The sequence below is a fragment of the Colossoma macropomum genome, unplaced genomic scaffold, assembly GCF_904425465.1.
Source record: "Colossoma macropomum unplaced genomic scaffold, Colossoma_macropomum, whole genome shotgun sequence".
Classification (NCBI taxonomy): Eukaryota; Metazoa; Chordata; class Actinopteri; order Characiformes; family Serrasalmidae; genus Colossoma; species Colossoma macropomum.
In genome coordinates, this window is record NW_023494806.1 from 10,482,995 (window position 1) to 10,507,409 (window position 24,415).

The following is a 24,415-nucleotide window of genomic DNA, read 5'->3' on the forward strand; positions in this document are numbered from 1 at the left end:
TAACTCTTACTCTTATTATTCAATTTACATTTGTAATTGCATAATTATGTAACAATTACACAGTAATTACCTTAACATTCTGCTTCAGCAGTACTTCTGATGTTTTCTGGTTGGTGTCAAAAATTGACAAAAACATAAATGTTAAAGATGTTTTTTTCTTTCCATACAATAAGACTGTAGGCTACTTTCTTTAAAATGAAGGTGCCAAAAGGGTTCTTCGGAGATACTCCATAGATCGTTTCTCTAAAGATTCCCTTTGGTTCCCTAAAGATGTTCACAATGGCGTTTATTTAAATAACTGTTGCTGTAAATGAGATGTGTGTGTTGAACCTTTTAAAAGTTTGCATCATTTAAAGGTTCTATAACAGTTTATTTCCTAGAACTGTAAGCTCAAGCCAAGAATTTTTTCATGGACCACAACAATAACCTTTCACTAAATTCACATTATGATAAAATATCTCCTGTTTTACTTAGACACACAAAAGTGATATGGATTAAAAACGTATAATCCACACTTTTGACAGCAGTTCTCTCCTTGTTACAAATGAGAAATCATTAAATAAAATGTAAGCAGAGGTGTTTCGGGTGGGGACTGAATATTCTAATGGTCATTAAAGTGGAACAAATTCAATGTTAGATTTGAATTTTTGATAAGCAATTGTCTCTAATGCTCTGCATTCTTATATTTAAGAACCATTAGTTCTCCACCTGAGGGCAGTGAAGAGCCTGCGTTTTATGCTTTGGTCAGAGTTTCTTAACTGTTTAGTCCAAAGAACAAAATCTAGAAAGATTACCGCAGCCATCTAAAGGCTACCACACGCCATACAAGAAGCACAGCAGATAGTACAAAGCGCAGCTATAGCACATAGGAAGTGTAGAAGAAGAGTGTAGATAAACAACAAGCTCAAGCTCCTTTTAAACTCTATTCATATAGATTTGATGTAGTAGAACTTTCAGCATCACTCACTGAACATTTGGTATCGGCTAATTAACTCTTCACAAGAGTTTCTGCACTAAAACGTACAAATTGGAAAAAGTTACAATGTGATTAGGTAAACATAGCTGTATATCAAACCTGACTGTAATGACCATGCTTAGCTTCAAGATATATTCACCAGAAGGACTTAGGAGGGTTAAAACTGACATTAAAATTATGTACCTGTATGGCAAATATATGTGATCATCTAGGTCTACAGTAACCGCACAGATTCATGCCAACATACTGCGACAAATTGGCCTCCTTTTGGGATTTCTAGGCTTGAACTACAAAGAGGCAAAGGCACTTAATGACTTTCCAGTCCATTTGCTAACTGCGGAGCAGTTCCTGCAGAGCAGCACTGAGTGCGCTCCAGGGCTGTGCCCTCTTGCCCTCCTAGACGGGACGTTTATCAAGCCCTCTGCCCCGCCTTTTCTGCTCCAGCACCATGCCAGAACGAGACAGCCATTAGTCACAGCCCTCCCCTCACAGCAAAACGCAGCAACAGTTTTATGGGGACAAATGAAGAAGTTGAGGCCATCTCTTTTTTCCATCCGTTCAGGTTCCATTCTTCCAAGGCCATCCATCTAGCCATTGCCCGCCGCTGAAGCTCAATCCTATGATGCGTGGAGGTTTAGCTCATTAAAAGCTGGTTAATTCCTCATTGTTAACCCCTGTACAACAAGCCTGTGAAATGCTCACGCAAGCATGTAAATGAGTCCCCATGTGCTATAATTCACATGCAGAGTTTTCACTGCCTGTAAATGGATTTTTCCCGAGCCCTTACCAGAACGTCTGCTTCCTGGTTGTCAGGTCTGAGCTGAATTGTACTTGCGATGACATAATCTTGTGTGTCAGCCGAGGACTCTAGAGAAAATTCTGGTTCCTCTGTCAAGTTGGTTGAGGACAGCAATGGTGGAGACTGGAAGAGTAAGAGAGTGAAAAAAGGAGGTGGTTTTAAGAAAAGTTTAAAAGTTATGAATCTTTAATGTTCTTTGATTTTACCATGGGCAAGTAATAATGAGAAGACAACTCAACACTACGGGTCTAAAAGGATGTGTGGTTGTCAAGAAACCCTTGCTGACAGGACTAGTCCAGTCGCTGGTTGCACTACCTGTGTGTAAGTTCAAACATAGGCTAGTTGTAACGTGAGTGTTTAGTGAGTTCAGGTTTATGAATTACTAAATCAAAACGAGTCACACCACACAAACTAGTTTTAATGCTGAGCTTGGTAGTTGCTAAACCTTTAGACCTCCCCCTGAGCAGGTGTATGCTTTGGGGAAACCATCAGAAACTACATAGAAAGCACAAAAAAAGACCAAAAACATGGCGTTTTTGGTTAACTAAGCTGAAAATTCTAAACACTAAACCCTGTGATTTTACTTACAGCTCTAATCATCACCCTGGATTTACCTCCGAATGAGGAGTGAAGCTAAACACCCACAGCTTCAGCTCAGTGAGACTTAGCAGCTGCCCAAACGACTAAAAAGCTGTTGTGTTGGTTAGCCAGAAACTGTCATGTAAAAAATCTGTGTATTTGGTTTTCTCAGGCAAATATTAAAGAATAAACAGTGGCTATAGATAATTAGTTCAGTTTAACTTGTACACATCGTTCTCTACTATGCTGGACATTTTTTCCACAGCAAAATTCAGAGCAGGCTGATGTTGCGTTTCCATAGCAGGGTTTACTGATTGGCTCTGAACATGTTATTGTCATGTTAAAGCGACATACACAATCAGGCTTCAGTTGAGCAGTCGGATGGATTTTGATATGTTAGAAATTTTGGTCACTTGTCTCACAGTCTAAACAGCCTCACAAAGCGATTTCTCAAAGTCGCACCCAAAACCACACACAATCACAACCACCGCTCCTACACAGAGGCAAAAAAGCCCACAACTGCAGCACCAGTGTCCGTGTATGCCAACTTTGCTCCGTTTGACCGAATTGAATTGCAAGGTATAAATAAATACGCTGATTTTGTTGTCTTCGTAGAGCTGCCTGTAGACCACCTGCTCTTCAGCTTCAGTGCACAGTGCGACTCAAATTAGCAATGCTGTTGTAGCAGTCTGTCAATGGCTGAATCTTAAATGGCCCCATCCTTCCTATGTAGTGCACTAAGTTCTGGCTTCTACACCAAAATAGTGCACTGTTTGTCCTGTATGGAACTGTGCACACATGGCTGAATCTCAGAAAGCAATTTATTAGACATGTGATGCACTTTTTGGGTACAGGAGCAACTATTTTAATATGTGGTGCACTATGTAGGGAGCAGGGAGTTATTTGAGATTCAGCCAGTTTTTTGCTTGGGACTCGGAGGCGCTGCGTGTTGTTTTGAATCAAACGGCTACGTTTCACGTGCAGTGTGAGCACTCGTTGCGTCATGTCAGTCGGACCGAGTGTTTTCATACAGCGTGAGTATATAAATCGCAGGCTTTGGCTGTACACAATTTGCGATTCAAACATACAGTGTGAGCTGTCACCAAAGAACAAGATTTTTCAAAAACACACAGTGTATGCCTGGCTTAATAGTACAAGGTGTGAACAGGACCGAAAGATTATAATGTTGAGGCAAAAAAAACAACAGCTGTAGTCACTAAATGGCGAGGGCAGTGCATCTGATTCATTACTTCTAAGAGGTCGATATTGTAGTGCAGTTTCTAATGTTTTGTACCTGCGTGCTGTTGGGTGTTTCAGGAGAAGCTTCGCATACAAGCTGGTGAAGGCTGCAGTGATGGCCAGCAGCCCTGCCATCTCCCATCAAAACCATCATCTGCCTGAGCTCACCCTGTCAACACAAAATCACACATCAAGATCACTTCTGTCAGCTCTGACCACCTGTCCACAAAAACAACTGAAAGCCTGGGATATTCAGCTGCTTCGTTAAGCCTCAGTGTTTGTCTCTGATGGATAGCAAACTTGATATCATTATGTTTCTCGTGCAATGTAGTAAACCATTAGGAATGTCTCTGGCCTGAGAACGCAGGTTGTACCAGGCATGCTTGGCCAGCTGTTTGACCATAAATCTTGTCTATGCTATAGGATGCTGACATCACTAACATACTCAGTATGTATAGTCTAAAAGAGGCACAGATTTGAGTCAAATGGTATTCAGATACAGTGCAGCAGAACATATTTGAATAAATGATCCCATCCTGTATTTGCTGCAACATGTTTTCAGACCGTTTTCAGATGAGTAGCTGTCAGAAAGGTATTAGGTTTAAAGGGTCCATATCCACATGCTATTTTAATGTATCCCTGAGTTTCATTCATAGCATTTGTGTGGTTTTATGTATCAAAAACACTAATAAAACACAAATAATTTTTTTGTGACTATTATCCAATCACGCTTTATCCCTTTATTACGGGCTGCTTTTTTACTGCACCTTTAAGACAGGAATATGTAAATAATTTCTGTTCAGATTGGCTGGCCTGTATTGTACCCCATTCAAAAAGCAGCCCAGGCTGAAACATTCCTTATCACTTGAATATAAATGAGTGATATAAAGTGCTGTAGGTTGTAAAGAATATATAAGTAATTGTTGGTTTTTGTGACATCACAGTTCAGAACAGACTGTTTTTGCAGCCTAGTTTTCATGTATGGACTGATTGGAATGAACATTACTTTTTTAGAACTTAAATTTGTAAGAAAGTTTGTTTACTTACTTACATCAAACTCTTTTATTTAAAGGGCTCATCATGGACCAATCCATACAGGCCATACAAGCTGCAAAAACAGCTCATTTAGATTTTTTTTTGTGATGTCATGAAAACCAACAGATTTACATATATGTGCCTAATCACCCTACAGTAGTTTAGCCCTGCCCACATGTTGAAGTTGTAAGGAGTGTTTCAGACTGCTTTTTGAACAAGGCACATACAGAGCAGCCAATCAGACCTGATATCATTACATATATCAGTCCCAAAGACACAGTAACAAAAACAACCTGTTTAATTCTAGTGCTGTGTTCAAACGCTTGCGTTGAAAAAAATTAATTCTGCACCTCAGCAGTGTGGCAGAAATGGATGATTATCAGAGGTCAGGTTAAAGTTTTAGCAGTATATTGTGGAAAAAGTCAAGAGGACACTCTGTACTCTTTTATTTTTGTTGTATGATACTGGCTTCGTCTGAAATTCAATAGCGAGACAATTTGGGTCCACGCCTCCCCCAAAAAATCAACATCTGGTTAATTCTACCAGTAAAAGTTTGAAATATTGAATCTTGATGGAACATTTTGCTCACTGCTGCAGTCTGCAGAACGTTACCACTTGCAATGGCAGAAGTTTCCATTGCAGTTTCATTGAAAACAACAGAATACCATCTGCCATCGTCCCTCTTCTGCAAACAAGAACGCATAAGGAATAAAACGAGGATGGAAAACGGTAATGGTAAAGATGGATTACAACCTTGTTTGGTACATGAACCCATACAAAAGTTACAGGTGAACCTCAAGAAAAAAAAATACCAGAAAAGGGAACGATATGGGCCCCTTAAAAAAAAAGTGAGAAAAATTCAGTTTTATGAGCTCAACCAACCAAAACCACTGCTGAGCCATGGGGCAAACTTAAATAACTGACCAAAGTGGCTGGTGTGAAAGGCATTCCTGTCTATGTGTCTGTGAGGGAGCTTTCTGTCTGATATGCAGAAACACTAAGCACCTTAGTGCTGTTTAAAAATGACCATAACATAACATGTCCATAAGATTAAGAGTTTATAAAAATACCTCAAAAGGTGTCTCAAACCCCTCCAGAATGCCCCCGACCATCAGCAGGCCGTCAGTGGTGATGCCCATGTAGGGGTAGGTCCACCTCACTTTCTCTACTAGCACACAGTCCACATACAGAGCCAGAAATTCAAAGGAAACCCCCACTGAGAGCCAGTGCCACTGCGAGTCCGACAGGCCAGGAACTAAAAACCTGTAGACAATAGTATGGGGGCAAGAAGTGCATGTGAAATGTGACTTTACAGATTTAATGTATTTTATCTGGCTGTAAATAACTGATGAACATACCAAGCAAGGTGTACAATGCAGAGCATAAGTAACTAACATGGTCAGTTACCACTAACATTTAAACATTTTCCCCGTATTACGAAAAGACCAGACTCAATGCACGCTTATAATAGAGTTCAATGGGCAGTTGCTTCAGATGCAAAAAAAAAGAAGCTACAAAATGCTGGAGAGTTCCTTTAAAGTGCTTCACATTGAAAAGACTCACTCATAATCTCTCTGTTGGGCTGTGATGAAGGTGACCCTAGAAGGACTCAGGCGGATCTGGAGCGTCACCTGATTGTAGAAGTCCAGAATGGTCAGGATGCTGCGGTCCTCCTCCTGTGAGCTCCGCAGCTGAAGAAACACACTAAACTCATCTGAAAAGCTATAAAACACAGCACAGTTGTTAAGTTCACAGAAAACCCAGATTTACACACTGGAACGCTTCAAATGTAGCCGATCAAGTAAGACAAGTTTGGTGTCTTAAGTTTGCTTCTATAGTTTTGCAAAGGAGCTTCAAGGCTAATGTAGCTAATTCGGCTTGTAGATGCTTACACAGCACAAATTAACATCATGCAAACATCATAATGGGGCGTTCAGGCAAAGTCTCAGGAGCCTTTCTTTTTATTGTTATCTATGGAGCAATAGGTGCAATGACTCAAAAGCACTTCATGTTTTAAACCATGCATTTTAATTTGAAATATGTTACTGCTGAGCACCCATGAAAGAGTGTCACGTCATCCACAGCTGCCCAATAAGGTTTCAAGATAGTTACTGCTACTGTTTTAGCTATGTGATATACTTTTGTACATTGTTATAGATGCCAGAAAGCATATAAGAAAGTCTAATTGAGCATCAACTTATTTTTTTATTAAATTAATCATTAAACTACTTAATTTGAGATGATTTAACAACTGCCATATGTGATGATTTAGGTAGGCAGCATGACAGTATCAATATAAGCTTCCATTATTTTTTAGTTACATTAGCCTCATAGCGCCAGTGCATAACTAAAGAAACAAAATTTGGACACAGAACTTGCCTGATTAACTACTATTTGGACAAACTTTTTTCCCAAACTGTTGCTCCAATAATCAAACGACATGCAAAAACCATTCTATGTAACCCATGGACATACCTCGGCCCAAAAGCTTGTTGTGCAGGCAGGGTCAAGGTGGAGTAGAGTCCGATGTCCAGCACTGCACATCCATCATCATTTTTATAGAGAGACACATTCTTACTCTGTGGCACAAGGCTGGACAAGTCCTTCAGTAAGTCCACCTTTTGGGTAAAAAGATTCAAGTGTGGTTCTAACTCCTCTGTGAAAAGAGCAGATAATAAGCATTTATCAATGGCATACATTATTAGCGGCGAACAGCATTCCTCAAAGGGCCCATATGCAACATTTTCTTGTATTTTATTTTTTCCCCTGAAGTCTGCTTATAATATTTGTGTTTTATTCAACACAAGTACTTATGTTTAAATTTTACATGATTATCTCTCTTTATGTAGTAGAACTACATAAGCTGTTTTTGTTACAGTGCCTTTAAAAGAATAGTTCAGCAAAAAATCTAATTTACACAATTTTCCATTTACCCCAGATGCAGTTGGTCAGCTAAAACATGTTTGGAGTCTAAATTACATTTCTTTCCATATAACTAGAGCTAACATTGCTAACAATTACTATAAGTTAATAGTCACCTAAATAGCCCATATCATTTCTGCAAAAATACATCATCAAACCATGTTCAGGTCTTCATTAAAGTCACAATAAATCATTCTGTGTCCTAATCCACATCAAGCAAGCAAGCAAAGTTTATTTATATAGCGCTTTTTACAACAGGTGTTGTCACAAAGCAGCTTTACAGAAAAAAAATAAATAAATAGTTTGTGTGACCTTAATGAAGAACTGGATACAGTTTGAGTAGACTGAGATAACTTTTGGGGATGTATTTTTACAGAAACAATTGCGCCTGTTTGGGTGACTATTGAGTTCTAGTGTTTGTTGGCAATGTCAGTATCATAGCTCTAAGTCTAGACTAAAGAAGCTACATTTGAACTTCAAACATGTACATCTCGGGCAAATGGAAAATTTAATACATTCGATTTTTCGCCAAACTATTCCTTCAAGATCAATATATGTAAATGACCTTGGTTCTGATTGACTACCCTGCATTGTGCCTCACTCAAAAAGCAGTTCAGGTTGAAATACTCTTATGACTTCACCAGTGATGGGTGGGCTAAACTGGAGTTGTGTTTACTTAGCCTATCAAAATTTTTATTACACAACTTTCCACGATATGTGGCCTTTACATTACATGTAATTATAGCTCCTGACAATGCACTAACACTGAAATCTGTGCTTCATCTCAGTTCAAAAACCAGAGGGAGTTCAGCAAAAGATGACATGAATGATGAATGTAGAAAAACAAACCAAAGAACACAGCAACATATTCGGTCGCTCACATAACATTTATTAATCAAAGCGAACACGACAGCTGAGGACAGCGGGAGGCTTCTGGGCCCATAAGAACAGAGAAGCGGCGCTGATCTAGGATCAGCTCCCAGTGTACGTATAATTGTGTTTTCAGGGTGAAAGGCAAAGACTGATCTTACATCAACATTACTTACTCTGAGAAACCTGATAAAAGCCGCAGCTCTGCAAACAGAGGAACTGATGTATCAGACTAAAGACCACAGAAAAAGGGACTTCAGGGGCTGAGCAATGTAGCATTCACAGTACATTTATAATGACCCCATGGTCCGACTACACACAGGTCACAGGCAGAACAACTATGAGATTTCTGATGGATGCTTTCTAGTATGAAACATAAATTCCCATGTACGTGAACTCCCAGTAGTGGTTGGATGGTAATAAAACATAATAATATAACAATTATAAATACATTGTTATGATACCATATTCAATATATATCAACACTGTTGGTTTTCTTGGTTTTTATCATTTGAAACAGACATAATGCACCAGTAAACAGTAGAACCATGTAGATAAAAAGGCTACCTAAGCATGATGAATCTTTATTCAACATTAAGAGCACCAATTACACACTGTTCTAGAATGTCCTCCCCATTCACACTGTTCTAGAATGTCATCCTTATCCACACTAGACAAAACTCTCACTGTTCTGGAATGTTCTCCTCTAAGAATGTTTTCCCCTAAGGACACTAAGACAGTGAGAATGTGGAGAACACTGTTCTAGAACATTCTGCCTCCCCTTTCATTCCATTCTAGAACGTTTTCTCCATTCACACTATTCTAGAATGTCCTCCAAATTCACACTGTTCTAGAATGTCTTCTCCATTCTCACGGTTCTAGAATGCCCTCCTCATTCACACTGTTCACACTGTTCAATATCCTCCTTATCCACACTAGACAAAATTCTTACTGTTCTGGAACGTTCTCCTTCAAGAACGCTTTCCCCTTAAGAACACTCTAGGATGGGGAGAACATTGTAGAACCGTTTAAATTTCATAATACTCCAGAATGAACACCCTCATTCACACTGTTTTATAATGTTCTCCTCATTCACACCGATCTAGAATGTTCTACAATGTTCTACAATGTTCTCGCTTATTCATACTATTCTAGATTACACTCCTCCATTCACACTGTTCTAGAATTTTCTCCTCATTCTCACTATCCTAAAATGTTCTTTCCATTCACATTGTTCTAGAATGTTCTCATCTTTCGCAGTGTTCTAGAATGATCACCCTCATTCACCCATTTCTAGAATTTCTTGCCAGTTCTCACTGTTCTGGAATGTCGCCTCACCCCCGTTCGCACTAGTTCATTAGAATGCTGGTGTCTGATGGTGTCTGTTGGGTCTGTGTGCTAGAGGCTCATATCATCCACTCTTATTTCCCAGCATTCATATAATTGTAATTTTGGGGTGAAAAGCAAAGACTTTCCATCCTGCTCCCATGGATGTCCAGCCTCGCTGACTTGCCTCTACATGCTTTCAATACAAACTCTCTGGCTCTGCTAACAATGGACGCTCTCAAAAACATCATCATTGATCACTGATGTAATTTATCATGATAACAATATCACAGTCTCATATCATCCACTCTTATTTCCCTGCAGTCATACAACTGTATTTTTGGAGTGAAAAGCGAAGACGTATCCATATTTTAAGTCTGATAAAAGCTCTGAAAAAGAGCTCTTCCATATTATATCACACAAAAGACCACAGACAAATGGGACTAAGCCAAGGCCTTCAAAGGCTGCATAAAGTAACATTCCCAGCTGACTTCTAGTGACCCCACAGTCCTGCTACACACAGGACACAGCTATGAGATTTCTGATGGATACTTTTAGGGTGAACCAAAACAGAGAAGCTCTCAACATTCATATAATCATGCGAATAGGGTAAAAGACGAAGACAGATTGTGCAGAGCCTGATAAACCTCTGAAACAGATTTTTGATGATATATCATACAAAGATCACAGAAAAATCCAGGCCTTCAGAGACTCAGTAAAGTAACAGTGACTTCGTGGAATTTCTGATGGATGCTTGTAGGGTGAAATTCTCATGTAAGTAAACTCTTAGTTTACATATAATAGCATTTTTGGGGTAGAAGGCAAAGACTGATCCTAGATCAACATATTTCACTCTGAGAATCCTGATAAAAACTCTGAGAATGGGAGTCCCACCAAAATGGGACTAAGGCCTTTAGAAGCTGAGTAAAGTAACTTTCCCAGATGGCTTCTAACGACCCCTCGGCCCTGCAACACAGGACAGACAGAACACCTAGGAGATATCTGATGGATGCTTGTAGGGTGAAATGGAGAAATTCCCATGTAAGTAAACTCCCATTTTCTCCCACCTAATCCCCACAGGACACGGTGGGGAGATTTAGTGAGGTTGTCCCTAATGAACTTTCCATCCTACTCCTATGGATGTCCAGCCTCGCTGACTTGCCCCTACGTGCTTTCATACAAACTCTCTGGCTCTGCTAACAATGGATGCTCTCAAAAACTTCAACACAGAAATGGGAGTACAAGAAAGAAAAAGGATATCATCATAAAGAGCTAGGCTGTAATTTTATGATGTAACATTTAATTTACTGACGGAGGTTCAATTTGTGGTTTCCTGGTCTTTAGAGCTAGAAAGAGAAACGATAGAAGCAGGAACAGTGCAAGCTGCGTAATGACTAGATTCATTTATTCAGATGCTGGGAAGTAAATGGGGTTAAGCACAGTTATAATTCATGTTCCATTCACAGGGTTTAAATCTTGCTGTCTAAATGGGCCTCTAAGACAAATTCAGCATAGTTGCTCAACATAATAACCTCATAACTTATAAATGTACAGTATGTGATATATGGAGACAGACTGGATTTCATCTTAAAATGCTTCCTCTTTAGCAGCAGCCAATCTCTTATTGCAATGTAAGTGTTGAAAGGAAGCCTCCACTGCAGGCATGTATCACAATCAGGCCTCAGTCATCACCTCCAGCCATAAAGCCTGTGCAGGCAGCAGCCAGCGGCATCATGGGTAGCAGACACCAGTCACACATGACCACTCTCTGATAAGATGATGACAGCTCTGCCTTGCCCCATACTCTGCATACCATAAGCACACACACACACACACACACACACAACAGACATGCACACAGTAGATCTGGACAATATACACAAAATACTAGTATTGCGATTATACTGTCACATATTATGACTGAAATATAGACTGACATTATATTGACCAAAATAATGTACCTTCATTAAATTACATGAATACCTGGAAACACTCAATTGGAACTGTGATTGGGACTCGCATTTAATAATAATTCATCCACACATCTGCCCCATTGGCAACAATGATTTACAATAGCTGTGATTTGTAATGATAAATCATTAATTCAATATGTAGATTATCAAATTTACATAGAATTTCAGTTCATGACTGTTTTGATCAAGTCTGTGTTAGATGGTGCTCTCAACCCCAACCTCTCTCTCTCTAAATTACCCAACAATAGTATCTCATATGTATTACATATGTAATTTTCTATAATTAGTCGTATGTGTGTTATACATATGTAAGTAATATGTACCCATGCCTGTGTGTTCGTTCCGTTGTTTGTTTTGTACTGTTTGCATGTATGCTTTGATGTTTCTCTGCCGGCTGAGGATTCTGCCATCATTCCACCAAGATAGCAGCTCAAAGGCTTCTTGGGCCGACCGTTTGGGTAATGCTACATCACAGCTATGATGCGGCCTGGACAAGTCGCTTGAGTGACGCTGTATTGTGGCTACGAGGCTGCCTGGACTGGTGGTGTTTGGCTGCAGGAAAATGCTCCTCAAATTTTTGGCCTTTGAGGCTTCCTTTGATGGCTGCCTGTGTGATGCACCATAGTTGTGGAGTGAGACTTTCCCCTGCAGCTAAGGACTCTTTTTGGGCTAGCTAAGCAACCCTATACTGTGGTCATTGTAATCCCCCTCACTACCGGAAATGTAGAGTTTACAAAACCGAACCTTAACCTCAGTTACCAAAAGAAATGGCATTACTCTTCACATACCTGACACAGACACACCATATATACACCATATAAAGGACAAAGGATCACACACACACACACACACGTTTAAGAATTAATTTACACTGTCAGTCTATCTAAAGTAGTTCTTACTTACTTCCTCTAGCACTGCACTACTGGAGCACTAGAGCATGTTTCCACTAAAAGGCCTGATAAGCATCAGTGTGTTGTGGCGTGTTTGTGAGCGCTGTGGTGTGTGAGTGTGTAGGGGCTTCCAAACTGTGAGGACAGCTGTTAAGTATCATAAGCACAGCACATCCATGAGAGGCTACCAACAGACGACAGCATGACCCTTCAGGTCCACATAAATCTTTAGCTGCGATGATGGAAAAGAATCCAAAGAGATCCCTCGAGGGCAGAAGAATGAGGGTGAGAACTTGTATTGTTAAAGGTCTGTTGTTTAAAAAATAATGTAAAATAAAGGAAACGGATACATTGAGGTTGTTTGAAACTACTATTTGATGCCTTTCATGCCTTAATTCAAGTGCACCTTTACGGCCAGTGTCACATGACACAAAATGATTTGTTTTTTTAAGTGTAGTTCCATACTTCTGTCCATTTTCATAGATTGCATAACATACATTGTTATACAGTGTTAGAAACCACAAATGTGCAATGATTTAGGCATACAGGTTCCTTAATTTCATCACTAGATGTTGTCTTGGTTATGACCAGTGAACTACAGAAAAGCTAAATTATGTACAAATGCTAAAAAGTCTATATTACCACTACCATCACCACTACCCCCTTCACTTAAGTATCTGTGTACTTCTTCCATGCAGCCTATAGACAGTATGGCTATAAGGCTGAAGACGGTGTATAGCTCTTCTTAAACAGCTCAATATGAAGTACTGAGGTTAGAGTGGAGCTCATGGCCAGATCAGAGTGGTGCGGCAGGTTTCAAAGCAAACACGGTGACTTACTCGCAGGTGAGAGAGGGGAGAAGCCCCAGCATCTTGATACCATCTGTCTGAAAAAGAGCCTAAAGGCAATGTCCTGCTTCTTCTGCTCTTTTGGTAACACGTTATCTCACCACACTACTGACTCACACATAATAGCTCACAGCTTTCTTCACTCACTAACTACCTCCTAGCTGATCAAACAGCATCTTTCTGGCTGTAAATGATTTAGGCCTGCTTCCATAGCAAGGAAGGTTCATAATGCATACCTTAATTCCCATTGCTTCATTAAAGCTATAAGCCATGAGAGGTCATGCGTTACAGTGATTTTACCATGGCTATAAAGTGTTCATAGACGTGATGCTGACACAAAGCAGTTCTTGAGTGACAAAATACAATAAAATACACCAGTGTTCAACAAATTAACGTGTTGCCACAAATAATCATAAGTAATTCTTTCATCAAACAATGTAGTTTGTTAACAGTAGGCTATGGCTACCAAGCAACATAATAACTTGGACTTCAATGCTGAATGTATATTGAGTAATTACAGCAGCTTTGAACATTGCCCAGCCAAACAGATTTTAGAGATGGAACTGTCAGTTCCTAATAAATATACACTTATACAATTGCTTTAGTAGAAAACCTAACAGTCTGGAAGTCAGTGGGCCCTTAAACCAGTGAACTTTTACATAGAGGGGCCCTTGACTGCTGTTGGCACTGTATCCAGAGCTAGTCCTTAGTTATTTAATTTAATAAAAGACAATCTTTGGAGCTCATGGAATCATCTTTACAGCGTCCTTTGAGATATAAAGGTAAAATATGCTATCCTACTGCTAATGCCAAAGTCCTCACTCTAGAAAAAGAGGCTAATATACTGCAGGGCTAGCAAGCTGGCAACTTCATCTCTTTTTTAAATTTGCCAGCTAATGCATCCTAAGGGTTTATCTGGCTGACTCCCAGTTAAGATACAAAGCACCTCAGTGCCTGCCCAGACACCACAGTACGATAGTAATGAGACAGTGATCACACGGCCAGAGGGGCAGGAGATAGCATCTATTAGCTGCACCGCTCAGCGACAGCAGTCTTGAGTGAATGGCAAAAACAAGCCAGAGCTAAATGGCTCCCCAAGCACCTCACTGGCAGGGAGGAATTGAGCAATGTCAAGAGTAACGAACAAAACATGGCACATATGTGACAGACTGCCAATCACAGCTACAATCAGTTTTAAATTCATACAGAGAGAAGCCTTTGCCAAGGCTTCATATCCTTCCTTTTTCCTTCTCAAATAGCTGGCCAATTGTTCCAAAAACCTCAACAGGAACTGGTTCCCGAATGCCAATCTGTAATTCTCAAGGTCTGTTCATGTAGCGCAATGCCAGACATCAGGTCTAGTGTCTGGCGGCATTTGTTTCCTATTTAATGCTGAATTAGCCCCCCTTGTGCCGGTTTGTGTTTCATTTACATGGACAGCTAGCGTAAAAAAGCCTTGAGCTAGCAATTATGGAATAAAGGAGGATGGAACTCTGTTTTCTAATCTGTTCTCATTTCTCTCAATCATCCTTTTCTTTGTAATCAGAGATGGCTCGAGCGCAGCTAGCTCCTTCATTATAGGATTGATAACGGAGCATAAGCTAACCCACTTGCCGAAAGAAAAGGACAGTTATGAGACAGTAACCTATCACACACTAGGTAGATTTTGCTAAATCTTCTGAAAAGGCCACACAGTGAAATCACTGGGTTTGTATGAGCTCACAAAAAGCTAATTTGCTGCTGTTTTTGCTAAAACATGGTCACTCTAGCAGTGGAATTGAGCTCATAATTCCTTCACAGTTAATTTAATAGCATGTTCTTACAGTCCAGGACATGGAATTGTACAGTACGTAGCATCAACAGGGTGCGGCCTTAACTCTAACTCTGCTATTGTGTTGCTGCTCTCTGCAGAGCACTAGCTCAGCTAACTCAGGCTCTAAGGTTTTCCACACAAAGGCAATTCTGTTCAAGATTCCCCACATTCTCTTCATTTAAAAAGGAACCTCCTGAAATATTTTTATTTCCACTTTCCAGGTAGAATAATATTTGAATGCGATGGGGTGACAGAAATCCAAGACCCCTTAACACTTCCTCTATTATAGTACTCATAAATGGCTAACTGTGGCTCAACACTTAGCATGTGATGGCAGATTTTATTATCAATGAATACAGACCACAAATATTCCCAGTAAACCCATTAAAAGGGAATTCAATCAATTCAATATTTCTGCACAAACAATTGTTGAGATATAATAATGTATTTTAGGCCCAATTCTTCTTTCAAAACCATGGTAAAACAGTGTCTCAGGCATCAGGTAACATTTGTAATCATTTTGTGTGATAACTTTCTGTGAGGAAGCTTTCAAAGGCATTTAATGCTTCAGACATCTGGTTCCTGTCACCACCACTGTAAACAAACTGAATGAATTTGTTTACATTTTAATGATTTAATTTTGCAGACATTTTGAAAGATCAGTTAAATTCCCTTTTAAGGTAAATTCTTAAAAGGGAATTTAACTGATTTTTCAACATTTTTCAAAATTGTCATCAACCAGAACTGTCAAAATTGGAGTACATCATGATGTGGGACTTATTTATTCATTTAAGTAGTAAGTAGTTAAAACTGTAAGTAGTTTAAAACAAACATGCACTAACCATAATGCCTACAGGGGTCTGGCACTTTCGGTATACAGCATACTGAGCAAATGAATGAGGAAGTGTTATAAGGCCATCTGATGACCTTTGGTCTAAGATGGCTTGGGGTCACTGCTGTTCCATTAGTTATGAAGAACAGGATGAGTTCATAAGAGTTTTCAGGATATTTGTGAGAATAAAAGAAATTGCATTATGTTGTAGATATATATTCCAAATTGTAAATGGAACATATTGCCGTGAGGGCTTTATGAAGAACTAGACAATTTGACTGTTTTTGTTATTGTGCTTTTAAGACTGATATAAGATAAGCAGTCTCTGTTCTGATTGGCTGCCCCACACTGTGCCTCATTCAAAAAGATGTTTGGACTGAAACACTCCTTATAACTTCAGATTGAATGAGTGCAGGCTATAGGGTGAATAGGCAGATTTATATAATTAGTTTTCTGTGACATCACTGAAACAGCGAATTCAAAATGGGCCATTTTTGCAGCTCAGTTTTCATACAGTATGGACAGGCAAGTGACCACTATGTTTTGAAACGTTAACAGTGTTTATATATTACATCAAACTCTTTTTTTCCCCAAAAAGTAGTAAAACTTTGATTTTTCAAGATCTAGGGCTTTAAAGAAGCATCTACTAAAAGTTCTTTAGAGAACCAGTAGTGGTTGGCATCACTCCAAAATACCTTTATCAGTACCTTCATTTTTAAGAGTAAACAGTAGCTCTGAATGTGCTCTCTAGACGAGATTTACATGGTGTGATGGCAGTAGGAATGAGCAGATATGTTCTGGTGAAAAGACTGTGTCTGCACTTCATCTGAAAAAGGCTTGATCACTCCAGACATTTGATTTCCTGCCTTGCTCTCATCACTCTGAATATACAGACAGGAACGACTCTGGGAGGTGAAGGTCTGCAGAATCCACTCTGGATAGATATACAGTGATATACAGTTAACTGTAAGGATTTGCAGGCTGTAGTGGAAAGCAAAACAGGGGTCATATTTACACAGGTGTAATTATGCTTGGAAATAAACTATGGAATATGCATTTCATATGATCATCTCCAATGCATTCATGTACACTATATGTCCAAAAGTTTGTAGACATGTGTTCATACAAAATTTCGTCTGAAATTGGGGTATTAATATAGAACTTGCCCCCTCCTTTTTGCTGCAGTAACAGCCTCTCTTCTGGGAAGACTTTGCATTAGATCTTGGAACATTGCTGTGAAGATCAGATTGCATTCAGCTACAAGACCATTGGTGAGCCGTGTGTGAGCAATTGAACACCTGTGCCAGCAATGGGCACCTTAAAGGCCTAAATCTACCATTTAACATGTTATTTGTAGGAATACGTAGCAGTATGTAGGCTTGGCCTACGGGCTTGCCAGAATTGACCATTTTGTATCGTTTTTGTTTTTTCATCCAACAGCTCTCTCCATGCATCGACCCGAAAGAGCTAGTTTTTTTTTAAGATTCACTTCCACCTTTAAAATACATTATCAGATAGGGGTTTTACTAGCCTTCAAACTTAAAAAAATATCACTTCAGAGACAAATGCAGAACCACTGTAAAAGGAGACTAGCCATGTTTACAACAGTCGTAGCGATGGTCAAATGTTTCATTTTGGCTGGAGTGTCCCTTTAAAGTAGCTTAATTCACTAATAAGAAGGCTTGTCTACAAACTTTTGGACATATAGTGCAGCAAAATGCCAGTGAATACAAGAACCTTGTTACAGCTATTATTAGAAGTGCCATGAACACAAAATCAGTTACTATTCTTTGAAAAACAGATGAATTAAAGGGCTGCAACTTGAACATGGTACCAAAAAGTGGGTTTAAGGTTACTGAGAGTCAGGCTCTAACAAATCCAGCAACAATTCTTCATTTAGAGAAAATATTCTGAAAGTTTATTAACCTGCCAAAGATGCAATAACGTTCAGATCTCCTGGGAAGAGCTGTCGCACTGAGCTCATATTCACCATCAGTCTTCCTAGTAGTGCCAATAATCCTTTTGTGAAACTGGAGTACATCCAGTATTAGAGACCAAGCCTTATGTATGGAGATACAAACAAAGCTCTACACGTTTCCACACAGAATCGAGCCAGAAAAGCAAGCAAAACTGTTGAAGCAAATCAGAACGGATTTCTTTGGGGACCCCAAAGCTGTCAAACAAAGCTAGTTGTAGCAATCATTTTTGGAAAGTCGGAGACAAGAGAAGAATGGATATGAAAACAGCTCTAGTTTCTTTACCAGACTCCTTTGGGATGCAGTGATTCATGTCTCAACACACAGAGTGAAGGAGAACTCAAGATGGCGCTCAGGAAGAGAAATCTCGCCCAGCAAACGCTGTAAATTCACACTGTCATTATCACTGTCACAATGCTGACGCTCCACTTCTCCAGATTTCACACCACCCAAAACTCCCACAAAAACTCATCTGTCGAGAAGATTAAGAGCAGCTGGTTTCCTGATCTAACGTCCAGTGTTGCTATTTTATTTATGTCCATACAAAACAAAAATTGTAGCTAAAAATACTAGTAACAACCATCTTGCAGCCTGAATTTTTTTACTTTTTTTCAATAACACTATGCCATACATAATAATAAGTGACTCGATTTGAGGTTATTTAAAAACTTGACACAATTTGAGGCAAATGTGGGATGATTTACACCAATCAGGCATAACATTATGACCACCTCCTTGTTTCTACGTTCATTGTCCATTTTATCAGCTCCACTTACTATATAGGGGCACTTTGTAGTTCTACAATTACAGACTGTAGTCCATCTGTTTCTCTGCATACTTTGTTAGCCCCCTTTTACCCTGTTCTTCAGTGGTCAGGACCCCCATGGACCCTCACAGAGCAGGTACTATTTGGGTGGTGGATCATTCTCAGCACTGCAGTAATACTGATGTGGTGGTGGTGTGTGTTGTGCACCTATATAGTAAGTGGAGCTGATAAAATGGACAATGAGCATAGAAACAAGGAGGTGGTCATAAAGTTATGCCTGATCGGTGTATATGCAGCTTGCATGATACTAATAGGTGGGGTATAAGCTTTCATTGCTTGTTACCTACTTTAACCTCATAACTCTGGCAAACGTTAAACAAATGAATTTTTCCCAAACTTTTTATCCTTTATTTTTTATAAATAACAGCAACTCTAGATGTATGGATCAGAGCTAAGCCTTTACAATGGAGGTCTGGGGGCATGCTCCCTCCCACAAAATGAAAAATGGCTGCAAAAAATGGCACAGTCCAGCATGCATTCCATGCTCGCCTGTGCTGGTTTCTGCTTGTCTAGTGCTGGTTTAGCTGGTCACTCAGCATGGTCATGGTGGTTGACCAGCATATCAGCATCCAAAACACATCATATGCTGGTTTTGCTGGTGACCAGCCATGCTGGTCTATGCTGTTTTTTCTAGCAGGGAGTCGATGTCACTTCTTAATTTGTATTAGGTACCAATCTAAAATTCGAGAGAGGCAGATCGATACTGAAACTTCTGATCCTGATCCTGAGACGATGCTGTGATACTAGGTGTTTTCTTTAAGCAATACACTTACTATCATTATCAGTATTACTAAACTGCGTATTAAAAATAAAAAAAAATGGCAAATAAATATGTAGTATAGGAACTACTTTCCCTTCTGCTCTCTCCCTCTGCTTCTCACAAACGCAGGCACAGACAGCCACATGAGACACAGTGAATCTGTTGCTCTATTATGGCAGATTATTTGGAGTCTGGAATGTCTCTAAACAGTTTATGCTGGGGTTTCATACTAATGCAAAGGCTTTCAAATGTAGCTTTTAATGTCCACTTCATTACTGATTTTCACCCTAGAAATCATAAACAACTCCCCTTTTTGAACGTACTCGTATTGGGAATTAGCCTTGTTATCACTTGGTATTAGATCAAAAAGAAAATCAGTGGTATCTCCTATGATGTCTCCATATCTTTCCATATATCTCTTATTCCTCAAAATTTCTGCATAATCAAAATGTCAATGTAAAGATGTAAACAAAGTCGTTCAGATGGGTTTGATGTGAAATGATCAGTTCTACAGAGGCTTAGTCAGAATCATTTAGAACAGTGGTGACAGGATATTTAAGGCCTCTACTATATATATATATATATATATATATATATATATATATATATATATATATATATATATATATATATATATGAATACACATGTACTGGTGGTTTTGGATAGCAAATAAAATGGCTATATTTGAGTTGTAGACACTGTGATCCCTGGTTCCTATCACCACCACTGTGAAGAAATTTTAGTCTCTCTATAACAAAATACATTACATCAAAACATTTTGACTGAACCTAATTAATTGTAGTGTCATGCATGCTAACCATGCTAAATGCAGAGTGTGACAGGGGGACTGCTCTGGTGCCATTTCAGCAGCCCTATATGGGTTCTTTAAAGGAATTCTACAGTCCCCCCTGACCCACTGCCCTGCAGACCCTGTCCACTAAAGTGGTGACAGCTCAGTCTGTGGGTCAGCCTAGCCAGGGCCTGTAAGTGGAGATGGTGTCCCAGTCCTCTGCGTATACGCTACATTATAGCAGGAAGAAACACATTCCAGGCCCTGATGAATACAGAGTTGTTGAGTTTGCAGGTCATCCAGAGACTGACAAGCTTTTCAAAAGGTCTTTTGGCCACCTGCCTAGTCACAATGCTAAGAGTATCCTTTTCTGGACCCAGTTCAACCGTGCACATCTTACATCAACCTTGACAAAAAAAATGTGAAGAGGCTTGAGATGTGGAAAAATAAAAGTTTCATATAGAAGAAAAGGGTAAAATCTGTGGAGTTCTATAAGGAAGCCTGTATGCTTTCAATATTATTCTGTCAATATTCTCAATTATAGGGTTCATTCAATTCAATGCAAATTCAAGGCTACTCAATTAAGGACCCATAAAATTGGTATTAAAAAAAAATGTGTCACTGATCTTAAAATGTCATTGACTAAAAGTTCTGCCTTTGACTCACAATCCAAAACCGACCAATCTACGTTCTGTTCATTATTGCAGCGCTTCTCAAACTGGTCCGCAGGGACCCCCAGATGGTCCAGACTCCCAACATTTAGGAAAAGAGCAAAAATGTGGGCAATCTGGGGGTCTCTTAGGACTGGTCTGAGAACCACTGGAGAAAGGCATTCTTTCATAGCCAATGCTTTGAGACTGGACGAACTTTATAGGACACATGAGGAACTGCAGCACACATTATTAAGATTCGCTACATAACATTGAGATTCCAGTTTACCACTAAACTTCTTTATTGTAGCTAATCAAAACTAGGCAGATATGAAATGACAGTCAGCAATCTGCCACTACTCTAACATTAGCTCAGGGCTCTCAAATTACCAGTCCACAGGCCTTATGCAGCTACATCCAGCCCACAATACATGTTTTCATTTTTCTGTGGTTAAATATTTATATTTGATTGGAAGATTTGCTTTACTGACCAGACACTGGCTGGTTATCTAACACAAGCTATGTAACCTAACACTAATTATACTGTTACAATCATGTCAGAATTTCACAGTAGCCATATAATGCAAAAGTTTCTCCGTTCAACTATGCAGTGTTTTTTCTTCAGTAATGCTTATGAAATATTTGATGGAAATCTGTCTGATTTACAAAAACCAGAAGCAAACCGGAGTTACAAGATTTCACACATACAGAGCCAAAAGTGTACTAGTTTATCTCATAACAGAGTTAGAGGGAAAACATATGTTCTTTGATTTTATTAATTATAAATATAGAAGTCTATATCCAAGTGAAAATGCAAATGTAACCGATTGACTTTCTGGAATGCCAATGCTATCACATTAAGCGTCCATTAAATGTCAGTCTACTTGATTAAATTCAACACTAAAGTGCTTATTAAACATTATATGTATTGCAGCTGCTGCTACTACTACTACTACTACTACTACTACTACTACTACTACATATAATAACAACAACAACAACAACAACAACACTTGCTAATAAATATTAACTAAGGTGTGCTTGAGTGTATATATTATGTAGTTAAATATTTTTTCCCTGCATTTTTTCAACCAGCTCCCCTTTGAGAAGGCCACCTGGCTCATGTCCCCCATGTAATTTGAGTGCAAGACATGTGATATATTCTAACAGGATAACCTTAGACCTGGAAATGAATAACACACTCTAAATGTAAGTATGTGTGCTACAGATTCTAATTAGATTGAACTGGGTTTATGCTAACATTCAGTTAGCTGTGACGGGATGAATTTGTTCACTGTTAGAAATAAAGGTTCTGTGCAGGTACATTTTTAGTTCATCAAGGTACAAACAATGTAAATGTTCCCTTAAAGGTACAACAGTGGTTTTAAGGTCCAATTGTATAAATAAGTTTTTCCAGGTGAAGAGTACACATCTGTACCTTTTCATAATTTAATGCTTTAAAATAGAACAATAAAATAAAAAGCATGGAGACGAGACAGGGTTTGTGGAGTCAATACAGCTTAGAAAATATGATTACGGTGGATTATGGTACAATTATGTTCCCTGACTAAAGGCACTCAGACTTACCCTTGAAGGTACCACCCCAGTGACAAGAGGGGTACACCCCCAGGGACAGATTCATGCCTTTTTTTCTGAAAGTGTTGGCAGAGCATGGATAGGTCAATTATGGCACTAAAGGGAGAAGCTTTGAGCTTGTAAAACCATATTAAATGCGTTACAGAACTTGATCCATGATGTTAGCGCACTGTAAAAGCACTGAAGCACACACTTCACTTCTTCTTGGTTTTACAGGTCCGGACGCCCCAGCCAGACTGTTTCAGCGTTACAGCAGAGCTGTCTCCAGACAAGCCTAACCTGTACTCACACTGATTTATCAGTTCATTATACTGATCTGAGACATTTTTCCCATTTTTGTCTAGTATACTACAATTTGGACTAGTGGGGCTGATCTAGAATCAGCTAGATGTTTGCAAAGATTTCTCTGATATTCCCTCCAGTATCATAAGCAGTTACTCTCCATCAGCCAAACAAGTAATGGCAACATTAATTTAGAGCTGAGATTAGGGTCTGAAAATGTTGTTTCCATTAGAAGAGTGTTTCCTCTGCATGAACTGCAGTACCTACTAATGGCTGCACTCTCAAAATGTCTTGACAGTGAGCCAGGTCAGACCCTCAAACCACAGACTGGATCTTACACCGAATGCTACATAACTGCTTCCCTGTAACAAACTTCATTCAGAGGAATTACAATAAACATTTTATGCCCTTTATAGTGTCAAAGTAATGCTTTTTTATTAAAGTCTTCACTTGATTAAACTCTTGAAAAAAAAAAAATCAGTGAGTGTGTTTACATGCACTCAAAAATATGATAACAGCAGAAAATCAGATTTTGTCAGAAATCCAATCAATGCATTTACATGCACTTGGGTAATCAGATAACATGAAACTCCAAGTCTACATGACTCGGGTAGTAATCAGATTTCTGCTTTGCAACCAGCCTATAAACTCACAGAAGACAATGTGACGTAATAGTAATGTAAAACTCAAACTTCATGCCGCAGTAAACATCGCGCCACTTTATCTGAAAATATGAACTTACATCATCTAGAAGATGAAGAATATTTAATATCTTCATTTCGTTAAACATGTATTTGGTTTCAGCATCGCTCCAAAAGGGTTTTGCTGCGTCTCACGGCAATGCTGCTTGCTTATTTCCGGTACCGCGGTCTGTTTTCACACATGCACAGACTGAAAAATCTGAAAGAAATACAACTAAGAGTTTACTTGCACTGAGAAATCTGATTACTGAGCTAAAATCCAGCTCTCGGATTTCTAGACCTTACTCTGATCTAAGAAATCGAAGCGTACAGTTTACATGATCATTTGAATATTCAGATAACTGCAGAAATCCGATTAAGATTGAATTACTGAGTGCATGTACATGTTAAAATCAGTAGGCAGTCCACATGATGATAATGCATATTTTAGATTCTCCTACTGATCTCTTACAATATGAAACAGAACGTGATGAACACTCATATGCGTATTTGTGAGTGTTTTTTGGAATCTTTGAATGCTTATGCATAGTTGAATATTTGGTCTTTCAAAAGCTTTGATTACCTATTTCATTGTCAAAATAATCGATTGATTAGCTAATTACTAATACAATCCAGTGGGAAACTATTACGTTAGTCTGTAATTGTCTGCAATTTTTAGTTCATTTTAATTTAATACAATCATCAAGCCTGCTGTATTTAAACACTGCAAGTATTATAGTAGTAGTATATTA

The 24,415-nt window shown here is 39.0% G+C and overlaps 1 protein-coding gene across 1 annotated transcript in view; it reads right to left on the reverse strand.

Moving 5' to 3' along the window:
* The window catches only part of si:dkey-61l1.4 (collagen alpha-1(I) chain), an 88,176-nt gene that overhangs the window by 58,064 nt on the left and 5,697 nt on the right, over positions 1-24,415 (reverse strand). Inside the window, exons 2-6 of the mRNA XM_036599098.1 lie at positions 7,104-7,284; positions 6,192-6,350; positions 5,699-5,891; positions 3,649-3,762; positions 1,764-1,898 (exon numbers count right to left, since the gene is read on the reverse strand). Coding sequence (XP_036454991.1) covers positions 1,764-1,898; positions 3,649-3,762; positions 5,699-5,891; positions 6,192-6,350; positions 7,104-7,284 — 782 coding nt within the window. The remainder of the gene's footprint in view (positions 1-1,763; positions 1,899-3,648; positions 3,763-5,698; positions 5,892-6,191; positions 6,351-7,103; positions 7,285-24,415) is intronic.